This window comes from Drosophila hydei, unplaced genomic scaffold (genome assembly GCF_003285905.1).
Source record: "Drosophila hydei strain 15085-1641.00,03,60 unplaced genomic scaffold, DhydRS2 tig00000063-arrow-pilon, whole genome shotgun sequence".
NCBI lineage: Eukaryota > Metazoa > Arthropoda > Insecta > Diptera > Drosophilidae > Drosophila > Drosophila hydei.
This window is the reverse complement of record NW_022045657.1, coordinates 2342808-2364585: the sequence shown is the minus strand read 5'-3', so window position 1 is coordinate 2364585 and position 21778 is coordinate 2342808. Positions and strand designations below refer to the sequence as shown.

General features: G+C 40.0%; 2 protein-coding genes across 2 annotated transcripts in view; one reads left to right on the top strand and one right to left on the bottom strand.

Annotated features, from left to right (window-relative positions):
* The window catches only part of LOC111604897 (nuclear RNA export factor 1), a 31999-nt gene that overhangs the window by 6384 nt on the left and 3837 nt on the right, over positions 1 to 21778 (bottom strand). The window lies entirely within an intron of this gene.
* Positions 1751 to 20384, top strand: LOC111604893 (mpv17-like protein). The gene is made up of 4 exons (XM_023323132.1): positions 1751 to 1841; positions 18094 to 18295; positions 18414 to 18621; positions 20141 to 20384. Exons 2-4 carry the CDS (start codon positions 18144 to 18146, stop codon positions 20360 to 20362), a joined length of 582 nt encoding a protein of 193 aa, XP_023178900.1. The 5' UTR covers positions 1751 to 1841; positions 18094 to 18143; the 3' UTR covers positions 20363 to 20384.

Here is a 21778-nt window from a genome sequence, read left to right as displayed (position 1 = left end):
CTTTGCTTAGCATTAGTCTGACAATTCGACTGGACTAATTCATTGATTTATGGACTATTGCATTGACATATAGGATAACAGTTAATCATTGACTGTTTAAGTGATAGACTGATTGACTGGCTAATCGAATTAATGACTGTAGTATATTTTATATATTGATGAGCTGATTGACTGAATGATCAATCAGGCAGTCATTAAGTCCATCAATCTATGAATCAGTCAACTATATATAGTCTACCAGTCGATAGGAAAGTCACTCAGTCCAGTCTGTCAATCGGTTTTCATAATCAGACAATCATCATTCAATCGGAAATCCAGAAATGCACTTATATGTATGAACATTTAAATATTTACTAATATGTATATTCACCAGCGATTCAATCAATCAATCAATCAGCGATTCATTCATTCAGTCAGTTAGATAGTCAAGTCTAAATATACATAAATACTTACATGCATTTATATTTATATATGTAAAATCGAATCTGTGAATCAATATAAGTATAGTCTAGTCATTCAAAACAAATCATAAATTTATATATTTAAGTATATATACGTCGTATATAAACACATTTATAGCTATATATATTTATATTTATTTCGTTAGTCAATCAATCAATTAGTCAAAACTGAAAACTCACACACATATTTATATAAATATATATATATATATATATACGTTTATAGCAGTGAATTAGTCAATCAGCCAGTCAGTCGATCAATCAGTCAGTTAGACAAAAAAACAGTTTATATATATATATATATATATATATATATATATATATATATATTTATCTGTTTTTGGCATAGCCACAGCACAAACTCATTAAAGTCGGCTTCGCTTGGCTCGTCCGTACGAGCGGGTTTTGGTGTTTAATATAGACATTTGCTATAGATAGGCAAGGCAAGAGCTGTCCAAAAGTCGCAGCAGAGGCAAACGAAAAGCGACTGCAAATAAAAAGTTGCCTTTAGTTAGTTATTTTATGCTGCCATTGTTACTGTTGTTGCTGCTGCTGCTGTTGCTGTTGCTGTTGCTGTGGTTGTTAGTGCCCAAAACGTGCAATTAAATGCTATGTAGCAGCGAAGATGCCCAGGCAAAAAAGCTATGGCCAATAGCCTATGGTAAACTTATTGGCCGTTGCTTGCCAAATGCAATGAATGAAGCACAAATAAAAGAAACTGTATGAAAATTGCGCAAAAAAGGCAGCAAATAAAAGTAAATAAGTAAACAAATAAAGGAAATGAAATACCTAAGCTAGAAGCAGTGTCTAGCTGAAGTTGAAATACTCTGCATAGAAGTGCGATTGGAGAACTCTTTATGAGAGTACTTCTATAAATACTTTAATACATGATTGGTGATATGCTAGGGCATAGAAGATCTCAGCCAAATGTCGATAAAGATATATATGGACTGATCATATGTAGCATCAAATACACTTCGAACTATGTGTTTCTCATGCTGAAACGAAGAGTACGACAAGATCCCACAATGAGCAGCTAGTCCCGATGCATATTATTGATTGCCAGCGACAAAGATACATTTTGCAATGACCAGGTACACTCACCCATGCACAAGACAGAGAGGCAGGCAGCTAACGTTGAATGATGATCATGATGATCACGATGATCGTAGTGGCGGGAATGAGGCACATCGCTTCATATCTCCCTCTCTCTGATACCTGCAATTCTTTTCCGCCTCGTGCGCTGTCATTGACATTGGGATGCAGAATTTGCGAGCTTTGTGAATTAGTTTTTCGTTTTTGTTTGGGCCAAACGCGTCGTGAATTCGCGCAAATTAGCGCATTATAACTTTTGCAACTATCTTCAATTGAATTAATAGGGTAATTACATAGACACATATATATACAGCGCGATATATACCCTATAAATGCTCAGGGCTTGCATAAGCAAAGCCAATGTGCAAAAGTCGAGCGTCAAATTGTTAATTGTTAAATACAAATGCCCGATGTTGTTTAGCATTGCCAGCATTGCTATGTGAATTGCAATTGCTAATTACCAGACGATTATTTATAACTGTGTGCGAGTGTGTGGTTGTGTGCGTGTGTTTTAAAGTTCAAATGTGCGTTTGTCGGAAGTAGTTTATTCATTAAAAGGTGTCTATAAATAACGTCGACATTCGCAACGACAACGACAACGACAACGTCAGCGGCAGCGTCAACGTCAATGCATGTGAGGCAGCCAAGGCGGCGTATACGTAATGCCCTGATAGCGGCAACCCCTCGTGTTGCTCTAACTGCAACTGTTCAGGTTTATGCATACATAAGCACGCCTTTTGCTTTATAATTCTCAGCGCAAGTGGGTCATGCAAATGGGCAATTGCCGATTGCCAACTGAGTGGGCAAGCGACTGCAAAAGAGGAGGTGGCAAGGAGGGCGGCAGGCAATGGGTAGCATGCCAAGATTTCGAAACGAGAGAAGCCTTGTTCCACTTACGGCCCAAATGGGCGGCAATGGCAATCGCCAGTAGCTGAGCGCCTTCCGTAAATCTCGCCCAGCGTTGGCCTCACTCTCCCCAAGACTGAAAAGCAAACATCCTTGAGAAATGCCTAAGCTGAAATGTTAAAAGACCAAATTTATAATGTCACTCAGATAAAAGTGCACAAATTGCTACTCAAAGCTGTTCAGCAAGCGAAATTTGTAAGACTTTAATCTTGATTGAGAACCCCTAAGTCTACTTTCAACTACACGTAATATTCTAGCGTGGCTTTCATGCTTATTTTGATATGAGTTTAGTCATATCAGAACTTTGCCTCAGTGCACATGCCCTCAACAGAATATCAATTTGATATCGGAAATATTTATGTGTACTTTTATTTGCTGCCTGGTCAACACTTTAATTATACCTAGATTAATTGAATGATGTGAAATTGATTACCTGAATCACTCGATCAATTTTCAACAGCTCAATGCACAATTCCAATTAATGAAATTGGCTTTGCCAACGGAGAATCAAATTACAATATAGAAAAGGCAAAAGCAAAAGCCAAAAATTCACAGCAAAAGAGAATGAAATAAATTAGAAACAGGTTCTAATATTGGGAACATACGATTGCCAGAATTTTTACGTAGGCCCCAAAGGGCAGTCACATTAGCATTAACATTAATCATGACAACGTTTGCCGTGCAATTAACCAAATGAAGCCTGCCTGCATTTAAGTGCTGACAATGGCAACAGCAGCAGCAACAGCAACCACAATGCTGTTCGAGCTGAGAAACTTGACGAAATCATTAGGCTAATGTGGTCGATAAGTGACTGGCCCACGGCCAGCCAGCGGATGGGCGGGTACAAGGGCAAGTGGTGTAGGCCCAGCGGAAATAGCCTGGCTATAGCGGAGGGGAAAGGCGGCAGGCTAATGCGCATTTAATATGCCTGTGAAACAAAGCACCACAGCTCAATGAGCACTTCATACAGCGTGCGTACATCAAAAATGATTTAGAATTAAAATTCAATTTTCTAATTAATAATGAAAATTAATTATTGAACCACATTTATCAGCTTTGACTAAGCTTATTACGTACATTAATGACATGGGACATAATTATGAAAGTTAGTCATATGTGCAGGCTACAACATGCGTGAAAGGGAATTGCTGTAAGGTAATACGACGCTTATTAGCTATATGTATCAAGTTACTTTTAGGACGTACATCATGTGTACATCACAATTGAATAAAGATAAATTCAAATGTATTATAAATATTGGTTATATGTACATACATTGATGTTAGTTAATATGACGCTTTTTATTTATATGCATCGAGCTCCTTTCAAGACGTTCATCACGTGTACATCAGCAATGAATTATCTATTTGTTATATATACATTAGATATATACCAGATAAAGATACAAGCAATCCATAGAAATTCAGTTCGGCCTTTGTTGTCGCAGTACAATGAACAGTCAATGCATCATGCGGACATCATCAAACAATTAGGCCTCAAATGCAATCGCTTATGAAATATAATTTCACATTATTCAGTTATATGTACAATACGTATATATATATATGTATATATATAATCATATGATGGACAACCATATCGGAGGCCACAATTCAATCAGTCAACTGTCGACTGGGGTCGAATCGTTCGTGGCCGTTTATGAACCAAATATATGTATACATACACACATATGCATCTACATATACACATAAGAGAGAATACACTTAAACCTCATAACATTATAAATATTAAACCGCATTATTTACTTTTACGCAATGGTAAAAACAATTTGAAGCAGAAGCATAAAAATAGCGCATACGCCGCATTGTCCATATTCGAAATAACAAAAGCGAAATTAAAGTACGAGAGATAGCACATAAATAAAAACAATAAAGAACGTATATAGTCTATTCAAAGTTATTTAAAAATGAAAGAAATTCACTTTTGTTATGGTAAATTTCGTTAAGTGTATGTACCCCAATATACCCATTGTTATGTATGCAGAAAATATTCGCATAGCTCACATGCCTTTTACTGTTCTGAAATTGTTGTGCTTGGGGCAGGCAGTAGCCTCCGCACAGCCACGCCCCCATTTAGCCGCATCACGTGCTGCCAGCATGATTTATTTCGTCAATTTATGTCGAAAGTGTAAAACGATTTTCTACCGTGCCAAATGAAAAATTATGATTTACGTATGCATGTATGGGGCGTATCTGCGATATTTGACTATCAGACTCACAGACTGACTGATGGATTGACTGACTGATTGGCTGACTGACTGTTCACCTCTGGCAAATGTTCTGTTGAAATTTTGCAATTTCGCAAAGGGGAAATTACATTTAAATTGAATTGTAAGCCATATATAAAGATGCGATTTATTGCCATAGCAATGTGTGTAGAGGTGCGTGTAGGTGTGTGTGTGTAGTTGCTAATGGCATACATCTGTTTTGGTATTGGCTGGCATAAGGAAAAGCCTTGTTCATTCAGAGTTAAACAAAAATAAGGAAATAACTTTTGATGACAGCACACGATTTCGCTCAGTGCATAGGGAGTCGATTAATGAATAATGTGAAATATTAGAATCGTTATTTAATTATTTAATTTTGTTTTTTGTTTGTCAATTGCTAAATGGAATCTGTCATTGAGTTGGGGTTCAATGAACTCGTCATTAATTTTAGTTGCATAAATAACAGAATTCCAATTTGCATCTTATTCCGTTTAACTGTGCGCTGTTTTTTCATTCGCAATAAATGCAAATGTATTTATCACTCACCCACTCACACGGGCGCGTATAGAATGAAATTTTAATTTATTTAGCATATGGCAGAAATTACCCAAAAGCCGACAGAAACCAAATATTTGAAATGCAAAAAAAGCAAACACAAAAACAAAAACTAAATAAATAAATTCTCGCATTTGTTTTTGAACATTTCTGCTATGCGCAAATGTAGTGAAAACCCACATTTCTATTTAATCTGACTGCTCCGATGCGGGAGTCGCCCAGAGATCTGGGCAGCTGAAACCACAATGCGCTAACTAATTAAATGAATCGGCAACAAATGCGAAATGCAAACGAACAAAAAACCAAATGCTGAAATACTGAAATGCTAATATGGTAAAATGATTAAATGATAAAAATACTCAACCAGAAAGCCTCAAACCAAGCTCTGAATCGAAATGGAAATGCTAAAAATATTTGATTTTTGATTTTATCTGCGGCGAGTCAATTAAAATTTCCGAATGCATAATTATTTATACGCAATCAAAGTTAAAAGAAAAAAGATTCTGTTTTATTGAATTTATTTTGGTTTGATTTTTTGTTTAGACCAGCGTTTCATGTTCTTCATTTTTACCTCATATTTGCCCGTTAAGCAAATTATGCAAATGCCAGGCCAGCATATGCATATGTATCTGTATCTGTGAGATATCAGATACTAGATACCAGATACGACAGACACAAGACACAAGACAGCAGCAACTTTATCGCATATGTGCATTTTTCTTAGCTCACGACGCCGACGCCAGCGATAAATGCAAATCTTGACAGTTTTCTTTAAATATTTTTATTTATTTTTTGGCTACAGCTTTTTAGCACAGGCAACAAAAACTACAACAACCAGTGCAACCACTGCAACAACAATAAGTGCAAGCGAAGTTGGTTCGCATCGTTGCTTGGCTTTATTTTGTCATTGTCTGTCTACGTTATTGGAAAAGCACGTTTCGCCTCTTGTGCATATCCGTTCGCAGCAACAGCAGCAGCAGCAGCAGCACAAGTTGCAGCAAACTACACTTGCCGAAAACCATGTGTAAATGTTGAGCATGCCCAACTTTTAAAGCAAATTCTTAGTCTTCTAATACAAATTCACGTTTTATTAGAATTTTGAATCTCTGCAGCAACTGCCCTAAGGTTAAAATGTTTCCAAACAGATTTTTAATATTATTATGAATATGTTTGAAACTTTGTATATAAACGAAAGAAACGCGCTACGTTGACGTCATATATTTCGGCTCAATTTTATAACTAGTTTTCCATAAATGAACATGGAATATGTCTGCGTTTAGTGAGAACGTTTCACAGCTCAGACAGCCGCTGTTTTCTTTTAGTGTAGTCAATGGTCGAAACACATGTATCACAAGCAGACACACACAGAGTACATCTACTGCTGTAACTGGGTCTCTTTGCTGCGCCGCTTAGTCATTTACGAGCCAAGACTCTCGCGTAACAACTGCGGCGACAACATTCACAAGCCCAGCAACGACGACAACATTCGACAACGACAACGACAACCGTTGGCCAAATGCTTTGAAAGTACGCATATCTATGGACTGTCTTTAAAAGAAGAGCACGTTGCCCAAGAAGTAAAGGCGACTGCATTGAGGCTTGGCTCACAGCAGTAATGTATGGTAACATATAAGTCGAAGTCCTCTAAGGCCATACAAAAAAGCAAATTGTACATGGGCAATCCACCTACGCCATAAATTAATTTAATTGCCATAACCCACAGCCGCAATTGTTTAATGCGAAATGCTTATTAATCTGGTATTCGCAATATTTCACAAACGATTACCGTCTCCACCTCAATGTAGTATAAATTTGTTAGCAGTAATGCGGGTTTTTCACTCTCATCTGGTTGGGTTTTACGAGCGAACAACTGGCGAGCAGGCCGAGAGGCAAAGGTTACACAATCCCGATTCCAATATCGTCGAACGCGTTCCTCATGCATAATTCATTTTGGCTGGCGTTTAATAAGAAAACCAATTAATTAAACGCTCAACAACAAGCGTCACGACTAAAAGCTTAGAAATTACTTAATAAATTACTTTCATTAAAGCCACAAAGGAAAAGTTGAGCCACCCCCTAAACCCCGTCCACACGCCACCACAACCCGTCCAACACCCAGCGAGTGGGATGACACAGACGGGCGTTGATTTATATTAATCGACCCGCTTCCACAGCTCAAAGCATTATTTATTTTTCAAATATGTATAAAACAATGCAAAAGACGCCAAGAAATTACTTTGGGACTGTGGCTGTGACTGTGTGTGTGTGTGTGTGTGTGTGTGTGTGTGTTTGCATGTTTGTATGTGCCAAGTAATAAATTTAATGAACGTAACACTGATTCAATGTGAATTGGGAGTGGTATATGCACGTATATGCAAACCACGTTTATATAAATCGATAAGTTTGATAAAGCCCCGTTAATTCTTCTTTTATAAAGTAAATTTTTTTGCAATCGATAACACTTTAGTTTAAAGGTAGCTCTAATCGATTTTAATCGATTTCGATTACAAATGATTTTAAGCTAACTCTTGACAGTATTTGACATCTCTAAAAGTAAGAGTAATAATCCTTGTAAAACGGCTTTGAATATGATCAAAGCATGATAAAATTGTATTCCAAAATTCACAAAATTTATAAAAGTTAAGTCATATACTCTATCAATATATTAATAATCAAAGCACATGCTCCTGTATTCTAGTCTATGCCTAGTAAGACATAGGGTATCTTCAAGTCAGTCATTCCGTATTTTGAGCTGCTTTTTTATTCAAATTGCGCATACAACAAGCCAAACGGAACGGAACCAACATGCCCCACATGATTTATTTGCCAAAAAAGATTAATTCTGCTTAAGTAGCTGCGACAAGAACACATAAAGTATGTGTGTGTGTGTGTGTGTGAATGGGTCAAAAAACAGCAGTCACAATCAGCTGTCCCATTTTGTAAGTCCCTGCCGGGCTGAGGCTGTCTAAGAGAACGTTGACTACAAATTGCAGTTGCCAGATCCGTAAAGTAAGAAGAAATTGCCTCATGATTACGTTGACGTTCGTTCCACGGCGTCCGGCTGTCCTCTCCATCCTCTCCAACCTCTCCAACTGCCCCAGCGTCCGTCGCTCCGGCTGTCCGTCACGTCCATGTCGACTGGCTGTCTCAGTGGGTCTCTTAGGAAATAAAAGTTTCCACATTTTCTGCGCTATAAGCACGTGCTCTACTATGGCGAATGCTTGCCAAATTTTACGTTTGCCTTAGCCGCCAACAGTCCGTCCGTCCGTCTAGCTGTCTGTCCGTCTCTCGCTCTTTCAGTTTCTATGTACTTATCTGCACTGAGACTGCCTTTCGAAATTCACTTCATGTTAATTTTCTTTCTTTGATTTTGCGTTTGCCACTCTTGCCGCATGCCTCTTGCCGCCCGCTGCCTGCCACTTGCCACTTGGCACTGTTCATGTAATTCTTGCGCTGCTCGCCCGAAATGCTTTCGAAATGAGGTTAAGCTGCCACAGTCTTGAATGCTCAGGACAACAGTTGAGCATATTAGAATGCCATCAGGCATACCTTGTGCATGAATGAATCACAAAGAGATCTTGACAGACGAGTTCTAGAACTAAATACAAAACTAAACTCCCTCATTTCAATGACTTCAGCGAGGATTATGTTGCAGACTTACGCAATATATAGATAAGATCTAAGCTCTAAACAAACACTCTCAACTGTGACTCGTCTTTGTTAGCCAAATTGTGATTAAAGATGTGCCTATAATGTTTATTGAATGAGTGGATCTCAATTTGGCCCAGTTTTCAGTCATTGCAGCAAGACTGAAGCGCCTGATAAGCTGTCCGTAATGGCCAGCCCTCACACAGCTAACTGCCCCATCGACAAAATTCGAAAACGAGCTCATGTAACTGCGCTCTCATAAATGCAATGACTGGCCATATAATTTAACACACGGCACGCAGTGCCAGACCCCCTTCCGAGGGGCAGCAGCGAGTCGTGAGCCGAGAGCCCAAAGCAGGGCCATAAATGTAATTACGGGCATGGCACGGCTCGGCACGGCACGCTGAGGAGCAGCCAAAATGATAATGACTACACCTCAAATGGTATCAAGAAAAAAGTAATAAACAAAATTGAAAAATAAACGAAGAGAGCCTAAGGTTTCAAATAAAAAAAAACACAAATAAGAAGTGAAACAAGCTAACGATGACGTACCAAAAAATAAAAAAAAACTAAATCAGACAAACAACAAAATTAACAGAACAGAGCAAAAAAGGAAAATGAAATATAATGCGAGTTTAAGTGCATGAAATTACAAGCGGGATTCGAACTCGTTTCGTCAGAGGCTTCAGAGAGGGAGGAGGCAGAGGCCGACCTTTGAGCGCTCTGCACCCTCTTTCCCTTTTCCCTTTGGCTAACAACAACTGATAAAGCAAAAGGGGTCGAGGCATAGAAATTGTTGGCTCTGCTGTTCAACCTAATGGGATATATACGCGAGCATTGTAAATAATTGCGGAAGTTCGTTTGAGCCAAACTCACGGACCACGGACCACGGACCACGGGCCATGGGCCACGGACAGGGTTCGAATGATTCGAATCGTTTGAGCGTTTGCTTATCTTCTACATAATTGTTGATTTAGTGTGTGCTCAACATTTATTTCTGTGCGCTGTGCGGTTCGAATCGAATCGACTTTTGGCCAGAGTGGGAAAGTGAATGCACCGCGTGGTGGAGAGTTGGAGAGGCAGTGGAGAGGTTGGGTTATTTGCCTGCCGCCTGGTTCATTGTTCGCCCATTGATACCGTTCCGTTGTAGCCGGCGCGTGACAAATGACTTTGACGTTGCATTTTCGTATGTGGCATGTGTCAATGGGCGCGGAGTTCGAACCTGCGTCCCACAACACAATGTCGCCATCAACCCAAGCAGCGAAACAATCGGCCACAAACTCAATTGCTGCTGTTTACTTGCATATCAAATATACATCAATATATATATGGTATATATAGACATATGTGTGTGTATACTTGGTATATTTGTTTTTTGTATTTATGTGTGCGATGGCCCAGCACTACGTCCATAATTGACAGTTGCGCTGGCATTTTATTTACTTTTTCCACTCTAGCCGAACTGCCAGCACTCGCGCAATGGTGCAGTGCACTGAACCGGGGTCTAAATTTGGGCACAGCTTTTTATTTTTCTGCTGGGTTCAATGTAACCCCACGGGGCTTCCAACTAACGTGGGCGCTGCTACACACATGACAAACCTGACGGACAAAGACAGACTCACAGCGACGAGACCTGTAACCGATGAAGCGATTGCGACCATCCACTTTTCGGCTAACATGAAACTACGTCGAGTGCTATGGATTGATAATTGATGGTGCTGCAATGCAAATAAATGTGCTCCGTCAATTGGAGAGAACTACAGAGGAGTAAACAACTCATAGAGTGAGAGATAAAATAGACTGCCTTAAAAAGAAATTGAGATTGAATCAAGGTTCAGCACTTAACAACCAACTTGTAGACTTCATGGTAAACATACTGTCTAATATTGACATTTCATATCGCAAGCAGACAGTCAGAAATACGCAACTTAACTTATTTTAAGCAAGAAGTTTAAAAGTTGCCTTTAAGTTGGGGCTTAACCACTTGGTGACTCAACTGATTTCATTCGAAGCTAAATTTAAATAGAATTTAGTTTGTTATGCGCTCCACTTGCCGTATCCTCATCAAATGCAGAATGCGTGCCAATTCTAATGTCAATGCCAGATGAAACTCGGGCAGCGAGACCCACTCTATGGCTGGGGCCCACACACAAAACGTCAATTTGGCTTAACTGACGTTTGGGCCCGCTTCCGCTCAATGCCAAACTAACTAAACTAAATTGTCGAACTACATACACACAGATCTCAATAGCACTTGTGCCTAGCTGTGAGTGCCGCCAAAAAACTGTCATGTGCTGTTTTTGACACTTGTGCGTACCGAGAATTCTGGAATAGTACAATGCAAGTTGTATTTATGCCATCTATCCACTCTCGTATTTTTCTTTGTTTCTAAATTTCAATGTATTCGCCTTTGTCGGCCTGCTGTCCCTGACAAACTGCCCCTCTCTGCGTCCGTTTGTCCGTTCGACCGTCCGTCTGTCTGGCTGTTTGCTTGCCTGCCTGCCTGTCTCGTTTTCTATACGTATGTCGCCTCGTTATTCTGGCTGACAATCAAATTCTAACGAAATTGGATTCTCTTGTTTTGGGCAACGTTTCCGTTGTCCTTCGCCCCGGGCACATCGCATTTAAGATACAGCCAAAGAATAACATATAGCAATTATAATAAAAGGGAAGCGAAATCAAGCGCAATTGCAATATTTTAGTTGGCAACACATGTGTTGCCAACTGCTTTGCTGTTTGGCTTTATTTTTCTTTCCTTTTCGTTTTTTAATGCGAAAATGATTTCATAAATTGTTGAACCGAACTGTGGTACCAGCAGAGCAGACCCTTTCCCGTCTCCTTCTGTCTGCTCTCGGCTGATGTTATTTTAAAACTTTAGCCAACATTATGCCCGGCGGGTGTTGCAGAGGGCGGGGTATTTCATTTCCCTTCTGTTATCACAGCTGTCGGGCGTTTCGACACTTCAAATTGAGCGTGTGTGATGCGAGTTTTCATTTCTGGGCGAAAGGGTCCGGGTAACGGAAAATACACATACACGCGCAAATAAATACATAATATATATATATATATATATATATATATATGAGTAGGTGGAAGACAGACAAAAAATATTATCACATATGCCGCCACATAGAGGCGAGGGTTAAAAAGTAAGAACTGTTTATGAAATTTTGCACAACAGGAAGACCTTAATTGGCCAGGAGCGCCTAAACCAACATCATGAGACAGCGAGAGGGAGAGCGGGGTAAAGCCAAGTGGGTCAGAGAACAGTAACAGCAGCTGTTTGTCGAGTTCGTTTTTTTTTTGGGTTCTGTCGAGTCGAGTCGCTGTTGATAAGGCCTGCTGCCTGGGACAATGGCCCAACTGATTGCAGTCCTGCTTGCCTGCTTGCCTCTGGGCGAGGGTGAGTCTTATTAATTATGACGGAACATGCATTGATAATGATAATCGAGCCTGGCAGCCAGCCCCAGCGAAAGGGCATTAAGCAGCAGGCGGGCCAAGCAACTTACAACAGAACAGACTGCAGATGAACAGCATTAGATAAGCACGGACACCCCGTCTGGCCACAACTTTCGAGCTCTTTCCAATAATTGCACTTGATTGAGTGCATTGAGTAAAGTAGGGGACACTCGAGAGGGAAGTGCTGTCAATTAAAAAGGTTTGAGTCCACGTCAAACGGAAAGCAACTTTGGGATAAGAGATTTCTCTTCATTGTCTGCTATTCCTAATACCCAAAGATAACCATAAAGCAAATTAGTTTAAATATTATTATAGGCACGCTGAAATTTGGGATTCGATACGCCGACCTTTTCCTGCTTAGCCAAGCACCAAAATAATCCAGCTCACGCAAATCCTTCTATTGCTTATTATTATCAATAGTTAGATACACAGTTTTGCTACACACAGATGCTTGGGAAACTTGAGAGGATATAAATATATATTTATTTCTTTTTCGTAAATAATATTGTTAGTAAACTAGCTCTGCGAACAAAGACTCTTTTACAAACACTTTGGTTTGGTGGTTGCATATTTCAGTTAGTTTAAGTATTCAACATATTTTAAATAGTTAGGGACTTTGTCTAAGCCCTCGCTACAGTTACAGTTAGTCTATGATTAGTTTGCTATGTTTTTTATGTCGCATCAGATAACTCATCTCTTATCGAGTAAGTTATTTGAATTGAACTAAGCTAGATTTATTACACAACATCATTAGACAGTTTATGGCTGCGAGCCGCATCAAGAAATCTGAAACGCTGAGGGTGCCTGCTGATTCGTTGATACGAATTCCCATGCCCAAGCCCTTGTGTTGACTTTTGACACACACACTTACGTACACACAAGTCGGAGCTCGGAGGCGTAACACGCTCACTGAACCCAGATTGCATGCAACGAATGCTCAATGCCAGAGCTCGTTCCAATTTTCGTTCGCCGGGCCTCAGACATGTAAATATCATAAAGTTGTGTACAAATAAATCAAATCATGGTACGGCGGAAAGAACAAACAGCCCGCATCCATCAGCCGACAAATACACATGTTTCAATATGTTTAAAACTAGCACGTTGCTCTGCCCCTCCCAGCCCCAGGCCCAGACCAAGGCCCCCTGCTGTTGCTGCCGCTGCTGCTATCGTGCAACAAAAAGTTCAATAAACAGAACCGAAAGAGCCAACTTGAAAATCAAAAAAAAATATTAAACGAAAAAAAAATATTGTGCATGGCAAAGGTACAAAGAAGACTTCAGAGCGAATGCAATCACAATTCACACCTTGAGATACGCGCGCAAGATACAGATACAGCTACAGATACAGATACAAGCACAGATACAGATGCAGATACTTTTGTAGGCAGCAATTAGCGTCGTCTTTTTTCTGCCTTTGATGTGGCACTTGCGACAACAGCTAAAATGTTCTCTGAAGTTCGGAATTAAATTGAAAATCAATTGAAAGAAACAAAAGTTGAAAGCGCAATGGGAAAAAATCAATAAGCACATTTAATAAAATAAACGTTTCGTATTTTTCGCCGTTCTCGACGTCGTCGTTGTTGTTGTATTTGGAAAATAGGCTGTAAATGTAATCATAAAAAACCAAAGCAAACTGTAAAAAGAATTAAATTAAATGAAATGTTGCAAGTGCCGTCGACGACCAACAGGAAGTACGCGCCACAAAGCGATGGCAACGGGGCAAGCCGGGCGGAGGCGGCGATGTGGCAGCCAGTGAAGCGCCCCCAAGGCACAGCGCAATAAAATAATGAAACATGAAAGGAGAAGAGAAAAACTGAACTAAAAATCGAAAATCGTATACTCTACAGAGGTATATGAAAATAATTAATAAATAACTATATTTGAATAAAATCAAATTAAAACTAAGGAACATTTTATATATATTTCGCATGTTTTGCTGTGAGTTTTAGTTCTCGCAGACAAAAAGTTAAAATTTAAGTAATGAATTTATTTTACGTTCATGAAATAGGCTGCACATGGACTGAAGCCTATCGTAACTTAAGTGGAAATGGCTTAAGAAGTAGTTTATTGACTAAGCATAGCATTCTTTTGAAGAGAAAGCAAGCGTTTATCATTCTTTTCGTGAAGTGTAGCTGCTTGAAAAGTTCGTTTATATCTCAAAAATTTGAATTTGAATCGAACAACGAAACGAGTTGAACGTGATGTGAAATAGATTAAATACGCAGGGTATTGACGGCTCTCTTCATGGAGCGGGCGGCGGTTAGCGGGTAGCGGTAAGCTGTGGATGGCTGCCTGCTGAAGTCGAACAACAGCTGCCAGTGTCGGCGTCGGCGTCGACGTCGCTGCCAACGTCTGGGCAACATCAAAAGCCCGTTCGAGTGGCGGCTGCCACTTTTCAAGAGTGCGAAATTAAAACAAAATGTTGCAAGATGCTGCTGCAGGCTGTGACTTGAGCGACGCCTCGTAGTTCGCCATGCCCCTTCGTCTCACTCACGCTCTTTGATTTCATTTAGCTGATAAGCCGCAGTGGCGGGGAGAGGGATGCACAAGGGTAGAGAGGGACACTCTCTTATCCACATCATGCGTAAAACGGCGTCAAAATGCAAATGTTGTACAGGAAACTGGCAGGCGGTTCAGATGTTGCATGCTCCCCCTGCTGCCGCAGACCCCCTTGAGGCAACATTGATACATCCTTCTGGACACACAGCGTAAATAAACATTTTACTTTTAATTTATGTACAATGCCTGCTGCAGTTGTTGCTGTTGCTGTTGCTATTGCAGTTGCAGTGGCAGTTGTTTCAGTTGTTGTTGTTGCCAGCGAGCGTGAAAATGATTTTGTTGCACAGTCGCTGAGGGGCGCATTGTAAAATTTATCGTCATGCAAAATGTAAAAGCTGACAGCCAAATAAGTTGCCCAAGCCCCATTTTTCTAGGAAAGTGCGCGAAATTGGATTTATATACGAGCATACATATATATATATGTATATATATATATCATACATGTATATATGCTTCACATTTCATATTGTTTACGGCTATCCAACAAGCCAGATAAAAGTTGTGAACATTTCGGAATATTTTATTTCACATGTGGTAAAGTTTTACAGTTTTATATATCAAATTGGTATGATTTTATCCACTACAAAAACAAGAATAGAATTTCATTTAATGACACAGCTGGAGGCTAATATGACAATTGTACTTGAAACAAGTTTAAATGAAATTAAACTAAATTTAATAACTAAATCATGAATATTCGAAGCTGACAACAAAAATTATTTAAATAAATATTTCAGTATAATTCACATTTAACTAGAATTAGTTGATACTATAAAAGGAAACAGACCTGTGTACTACTGCTAATATTTGCTGAGTGTGTATACAGACCGCAAAGTAGCCCATATACTCAAGTATTTATAGTTGATGATGAAGTATTTATAGTGGCTGCTACGTGAGAACTGCACGAACTTCAAAGGTATCTGAGTTGAGTAGAAACTTAGCTGGCTATAATATACAAAATCTTGTAAGTTAGACGCTTCTTATGGCTGTTCGCCATCTGGTGGCAATTAAATCGTATCAAGTGTCAAGTTCAGTTGCCACACTTTGATTTGCCGCAGCGCCCGCTGAGATGTTGCCGAAGGGCGTGTTGCCCAGGCTACATACTCGAGAGGACCTCGAAAGCCACTTTCATGTGGTCTCGTCGAGCCACTCGTCGAGCTCTAATGAAATCCGCAACCAATTGCAAATAAATGTCACACATCGAGGCACTCGAACAGCTGACACATTTGACTGTCTCGCAGGGCAAGGGACGAGCCGACAGACTGACTCAGTGCAAGGCAGCTTAACGAGCGTGGGGCGTGGCAGCGGCTAAGGCGGGGACAAGGGCGGCTCACTGCTCCAGCGAGTAACAGATGTCAAGTATTATGGCTTGATGTCTATGTACTGCACGCTACCGGAATGCCGAAATACACGAAATACACGAACAGACAGACACAGAATTTAATTGCAAAGAATGTTTCCATGCCGACAAATGTCGAAATAATGTTTCTAGCCGGAACAACCCGGCAGACACAACACGAAAGATTTATCATATTCAGTCGACTGTCATAAAAAGCAATTAGGCTTGAGCGAAAGATACTTACGAACGGCAGCCCGAGTTCCCAAAATCAAAAGTACAATGCAATAAAACACTAACAAATGTGCTACACTGCTCACTGCTCGAATCGGAAATACCCTGTAATCAGCATAATCCATTATACTATTGAGTCTGCATGAAAAGTATCTGGACAATGTAAATCTGAATCTTAGCAGAATCTTAATCAAGCAGAAATATCAATATAAATGTGATTCTACGATTCAAAACTAACTGTACTTATAATTGTTATATAAACTACACAATATATACAATTTATATATATACACAAAACTATAAAATCCTACTTTGTTAATAATACTTATCTCTTGCAATCTGTGGAACATTCAGCTTTTGCTTCTGCCTATTTAATTACATATCACATTTTACAGGGTATTCTAAGATCGAGTAGAGTGCAATTAAGAGATGTGTGATTTGAAGTATTTGGATTTTTTGTTGTTGGTTGGCCGCTTAATGAGCCGCAGCGGCAGAGCAAAGGAAAATGAGCCTCAAACTGGGAGTTGGAGTTAAAGTTCTGGCTGGGATATTAGGGTGTGGGTAGGAAGTTGAAGAAACAGTTGTTGAAGCGATTAAAGAGCCAAATTCAGTGTCGGGGTGGTTGCTGTTGTTGTTGTTGTAGTTGTTGTTGTTGCTTTTGTAATTAGTATGCCCGCACACACGCCAGTCAGCCAGCAAGTGAGGCAGGCAAGCAGCCAGGTTCCCTTTGAAGGGCACACACAACAATAGAACCGGGCCAGGCCCTGTTCGGGTCTCTCCTGCTTATTTGCTTATATTCGCCTGTTCAAACCGCGCTGGTAATTTTAGTTGGTGTGAAAAAAGTATACCTCATGGCAAATTGTAGGCTGCCTTCACCAGTTGTTGTTGTTGTTGGCCGTCTGTTGCATATTTTCACAAGTAATTAACATGTACACGTTGTCGCTGCCTGTCCCGTTCAGGTTGCCAGCCTTGTCCTGCCTAGGACGTGAGGCACGCTGTGTGTGTGTGCCTCTTACTGTAACTGCTGAGCAACTGTCCAAACAGGCCGCGTTCCCATTCCGCACTCTCGTTCCTTTGTTTATCAGTCTCTGCCATGCCGGGCCGTAACAAAATGTTTCCTTAACATTAATTTGCATTATATTTACATTTAAATTTTAAATGAGCTCGCAATGTTGAAGGTGCAGTTAACTACATAAACAAGCTGTGGGGCAGGGGCAGGTGGAAGACTTTTGAGGGGCAGGTGGCCAATGCCAAAGAGAGCTGGCAAATTGGCAAGAGCCGTGTCCAAAACCCCGAGACGAATCGTTAGAAAAGCAATTAAAAAGTTTTCAAAATACGGGAAGAAACATCAAATAAAACATAATCGAATCAGTCATACGACTTTGTCTACTTAATACAAAATATTAATGAAAAAGTCCACAGTTGACAAAAATTTAAAGTCGAGTTCAAATTAAAGATTTTCAATGGTCAAAATAAATAATATTTAATTCTGTCTCTCAATCTCTCTCTGTCTTTCCCTTGGCTTTGTTTGCCTGATGCCTAAGCAAATTCGTTTACTTTATCCGTAGCTCGCCGTTCACATACATTTTTATCAACAAGCAATTTCTCTTTCAGGCCACCTTTGCTTTACTCAAGCACTTAAGATCGGAGCGTAAGGCGCGAAAATGTTTCGAAATTTTGTGAATTTAACAAACAAATATAAGGTCTTGCGGGGCATGCTATCATATGGGACTCTGTGGCCGTGCGGCTGCCTCATCGAGCAGACGCTGATCGAGAAACGGACATTCCGCACCTATGACTGGATGAAGTGCCTGAGGTGAGGGGCGACGGCTAAATATTGTCCAACAGCTGCTCTTGCTGATAATTGGCATCGATTACTCTGTGGTGTTGGTGTCTCTTTTTCTTTTCCTGCTCAATTTTTTTATTTATTGCAGATTCAGTTTGTTTGGCTTCTTCTTTATGGGACCGACCATATATGTCTGGATAAGACTGGCCACCGTCATGTGGCCCCGTACAGATATTAAGTCATCTCTCTGTAAGGCGATCACCGAGCAGACGGCCTACGATCCCATGGCCATTAGCTCCTTTCTCTTCACCATGACTCTGATGGAGGGCAACACGTATGCCCAGGCCAAGCAGGAGGTACGTTCAGTGTCTCCATTGATCTGCGTTTTTCTTTCTTTCCGATTTGACGGGGCACTTAAAGTAATCCACTTGATCTGATATCTGTCTCTTGCTCTGTATCCCACTCTCTTTTCCGCCATCTCGCCGTTTTTCATCTTTTCGTTTTGTAATCGTTATGATTATTGGTATTACTGTTTGCCACGCTTTTAAAAGTTGTGCTTACTGGTCAGTGTTCAATTTGTTATCGTTATTGGAATCGTTATCGTTATCATTAATCGCATTCTCAGTCAGCGAGCAGAGGGTATTCAACTCTTTTCTGATAGGTGTAATGCTGAAGAGAAAACTGAACTGAATTGCATCAAAGGCATAATCTTGTTTCTTAAGTTCTTATACTCATATAGACAAAAGAATTTTAGTAATTCAATTCATATACAGTTTCCATGTTTCCATGTCTGTGCACAGCTAAGACCTGTGTCTACAAAGGTCTTTAGTCGTTATTTCTTATATTTTGTTTGTTTTAAAATTGGGGCTTTGGGCTTAACAAGCTGTCGCAGTGTACTTAAAGTATGCGTATGAGTGGGTCTTTCGGAAATACATTTTCTCACGACAGTTACACTCGACTGGCCCAGTATCTGGGCCTCTGTTCATGCAGCCGAAGCTGTATCTGTCTGCCAGCATCTGTAACCGTGCATAAATATCACCTGTCTGTCTCGATGTCTCGCTGTCTCGCTGTCTCGCTGTCTGCTCTTGTGGCTGTTTCTGTGTCTGTGTCTCCATCTGCGACTCTGTGCCGAGTTGTCAGCATTGATTTGTTGGCTTTGCGGCCCCAACTTCTCTCAGCCGAGTTACTTCTATATCATTAGAAACCATTTATCTTGATAAATGTAAATGTTTTACCATATATTTATGTCAACCGTGCGTTCTCTCATTTGGCTTGCATGCGCTTTCCAAGACCTGTCCGAGTCGCAGTTCGCGTTCGATTGGCAAACTTTGTCTAAGCAGCAGCTGATGAAGATGTTCTTCCAGGCAACTCTACAAACAACCCGATGCCAGTCGCTATGCCCAGGAAAAGCTCTATTTATGCAGCTTAAAAACAAATTTAATTCAGCATAAAAACTAGTGGACTTATTATTTATTTTTTTTTTAACTCAGTCAGTCTCATAAATAAGTGCATTAAATATTAATTTTTAAGCCCAATTTGTGCTTAATTAGTAGCTTAACGTCAATTTGCCATTCGGGCCACAACACTTTTTTGTTGACTCTTGGCTGGGCCAAAAATAAATATAATTTTCACAATTTCCCAATGGCCGTCGCGACGGCAACAAATGTGGCCAAAAGTGAAAATGTGAAATGCCAAAAGGCTTTTTTAATTAACAACATTAACAAAATGCCACGCCCATACGCACACACACACACACGCATACCAACTTTGGTCGTAAATAAAAGTTTTTTTACATTTCCTCCCCGCTGTCACTTTATTACAGTCTCTTAGTGTCTACCTCTCTCAGTCACTGTGTCTTGCTCTGTCTCTCTGCAGGTTAGCGATAAATTCCTGGATGCCTATAAGGTCGGCATTGTTTATTGGCCATGCGTGCAAACAGTTAACTTCGCGTTTGTTCCGGCCAGAAATCAGGTGGTTTTCACCTCCTTTTTCAGCATGTGCTGGACAACGTTCTTGGCCTATGTGAAATTCCTACAACTACATCCTCATGTCGACGTCGACCACCATGCCGTGGACATACACTTTTTGGAGATGTGAAGAGAATGAAGCAAATTTAAAATAAACCTAAATAAATATTAACTTAAACTATAATTATGTTTGCAGTTGTTTTATTTTCGGAAATACGAACCTAACCTCACTTTAATTATCTCTCACTTGAATTGTGTGGCATTGGGAACACGTATACCCACACAATACCCTACAATATACCCTGCACTTACGCCAGCCATTAATTGCAGCTGATAAATGAGTTCTGATAAGCTTCGTTTCGTTAGTTAGATTCGACTTGGCTTATACTACATGAGGCACACTCACACAACCCCATTGACATGGGTCGTGTCATTGCTGTTGTTTTTTATCATTTCATATTAAAGTAACTAATTAACGATCTGTTCTTTTCTGTTCTGTTTCCACACATCATATTAGAAAGGCAAATGTGCCTGCGTCTGCGGCGTGTTTTATGGCGCTCGTGGGAGAGCAAATGGTCTTTGTGGCTGCCACTGGGCGTTGCATGGGGCTTAGTTGTAACGATGGTGTCAAGCATTTTACTAGCTAATATGCCAGGGGATATTAAAAAGCTAAATACGACACGATATAAAACAAAGCCAAACAATAAATACTCTACTAGACAGAGGGATTATTTTCGAATTTTTATTATGCTATAGTCAAGACATCGACTGAGACTACTGAGCAGCTGGCAGTAACTGAGCCTCGTCAAGATAGCTTGATAAACATAAGCCGAATCTTGAGCAATAGAAAATCTATCTGTAATAAAATGTATTATTAAAACAATTCTCTTGCTACTTATAGTAATCTGATATTGTTAATATAATATTTATTTGAAAAAGATACGAGCTCTAGAAGAACGTAATATCGCAAGTCGAGTTTAATATAGGTAATTGAAGAACGAACTTTATTTCTTGAATCACAGCTCCAATGAGCAATGAGAACCTTTGAGCAGGCTCGATCGTAGATCAATATATACCAAAAATGTTTTGAAAACGTTTGAAAACGGAATATCTAAACGACGCTGCCTTAGTGATTAGCAAGAAGTAAAGACAAAAATCGATAGATAGACGAAACCATTGCATTTCAAATACTTTTATTTTGGCAGATGTTTGGCTAGCATCTGACAACTCTGACATCTGCATATTTGCAATCAAGTTGAAAGCTCGAAACGAGAATTCCAAATGAAAGTTGGGCATCAAATTGACCCGTTTTATTTTACATGTGCGCTTCAAAGAGCCATATATCAAAATTAATATGGATTTGTGTTTGGTTTGTATTTTTTATCTCTTACTGTCTCTCTCCGATTTGCTTGTTTTTTGACTGCATTTAAATGCGAAACCATATTGGGAGAGCATGCGAAGGGGGTTTCAGGGATTCAGAGTGCTCGACATGCGGCGTCTGCGTGCCGAATGCGAGCTGAATGCATAAATAATGCCGATTTAGATT

Bases quoted from the DNA above. Each gene is read 5' to 3' on its own strand.
- LOC111604893 (XM_023323132.1), top strand. From the start codon at position 18,144: ATGTTTCGAAATTTTGTGAATTTAACAAACAAATATAAGGTCTTGCGG. The intron at 18,296-18,413 runs GTGAGGGGCGAC...TATTTATTGCAG, and splicing joins GACTGGATGAAGTGCCTGAG to ATTCAGTTTGTTTGGCTTCT. The intron at 18,622-20,140 runs GTACGTTCAGTG...GTCTCTCTGCAG, and splicing joins ATGCCCAGGCCAAGCAGGAG to GTTAGCGATAAATTCCTGGA.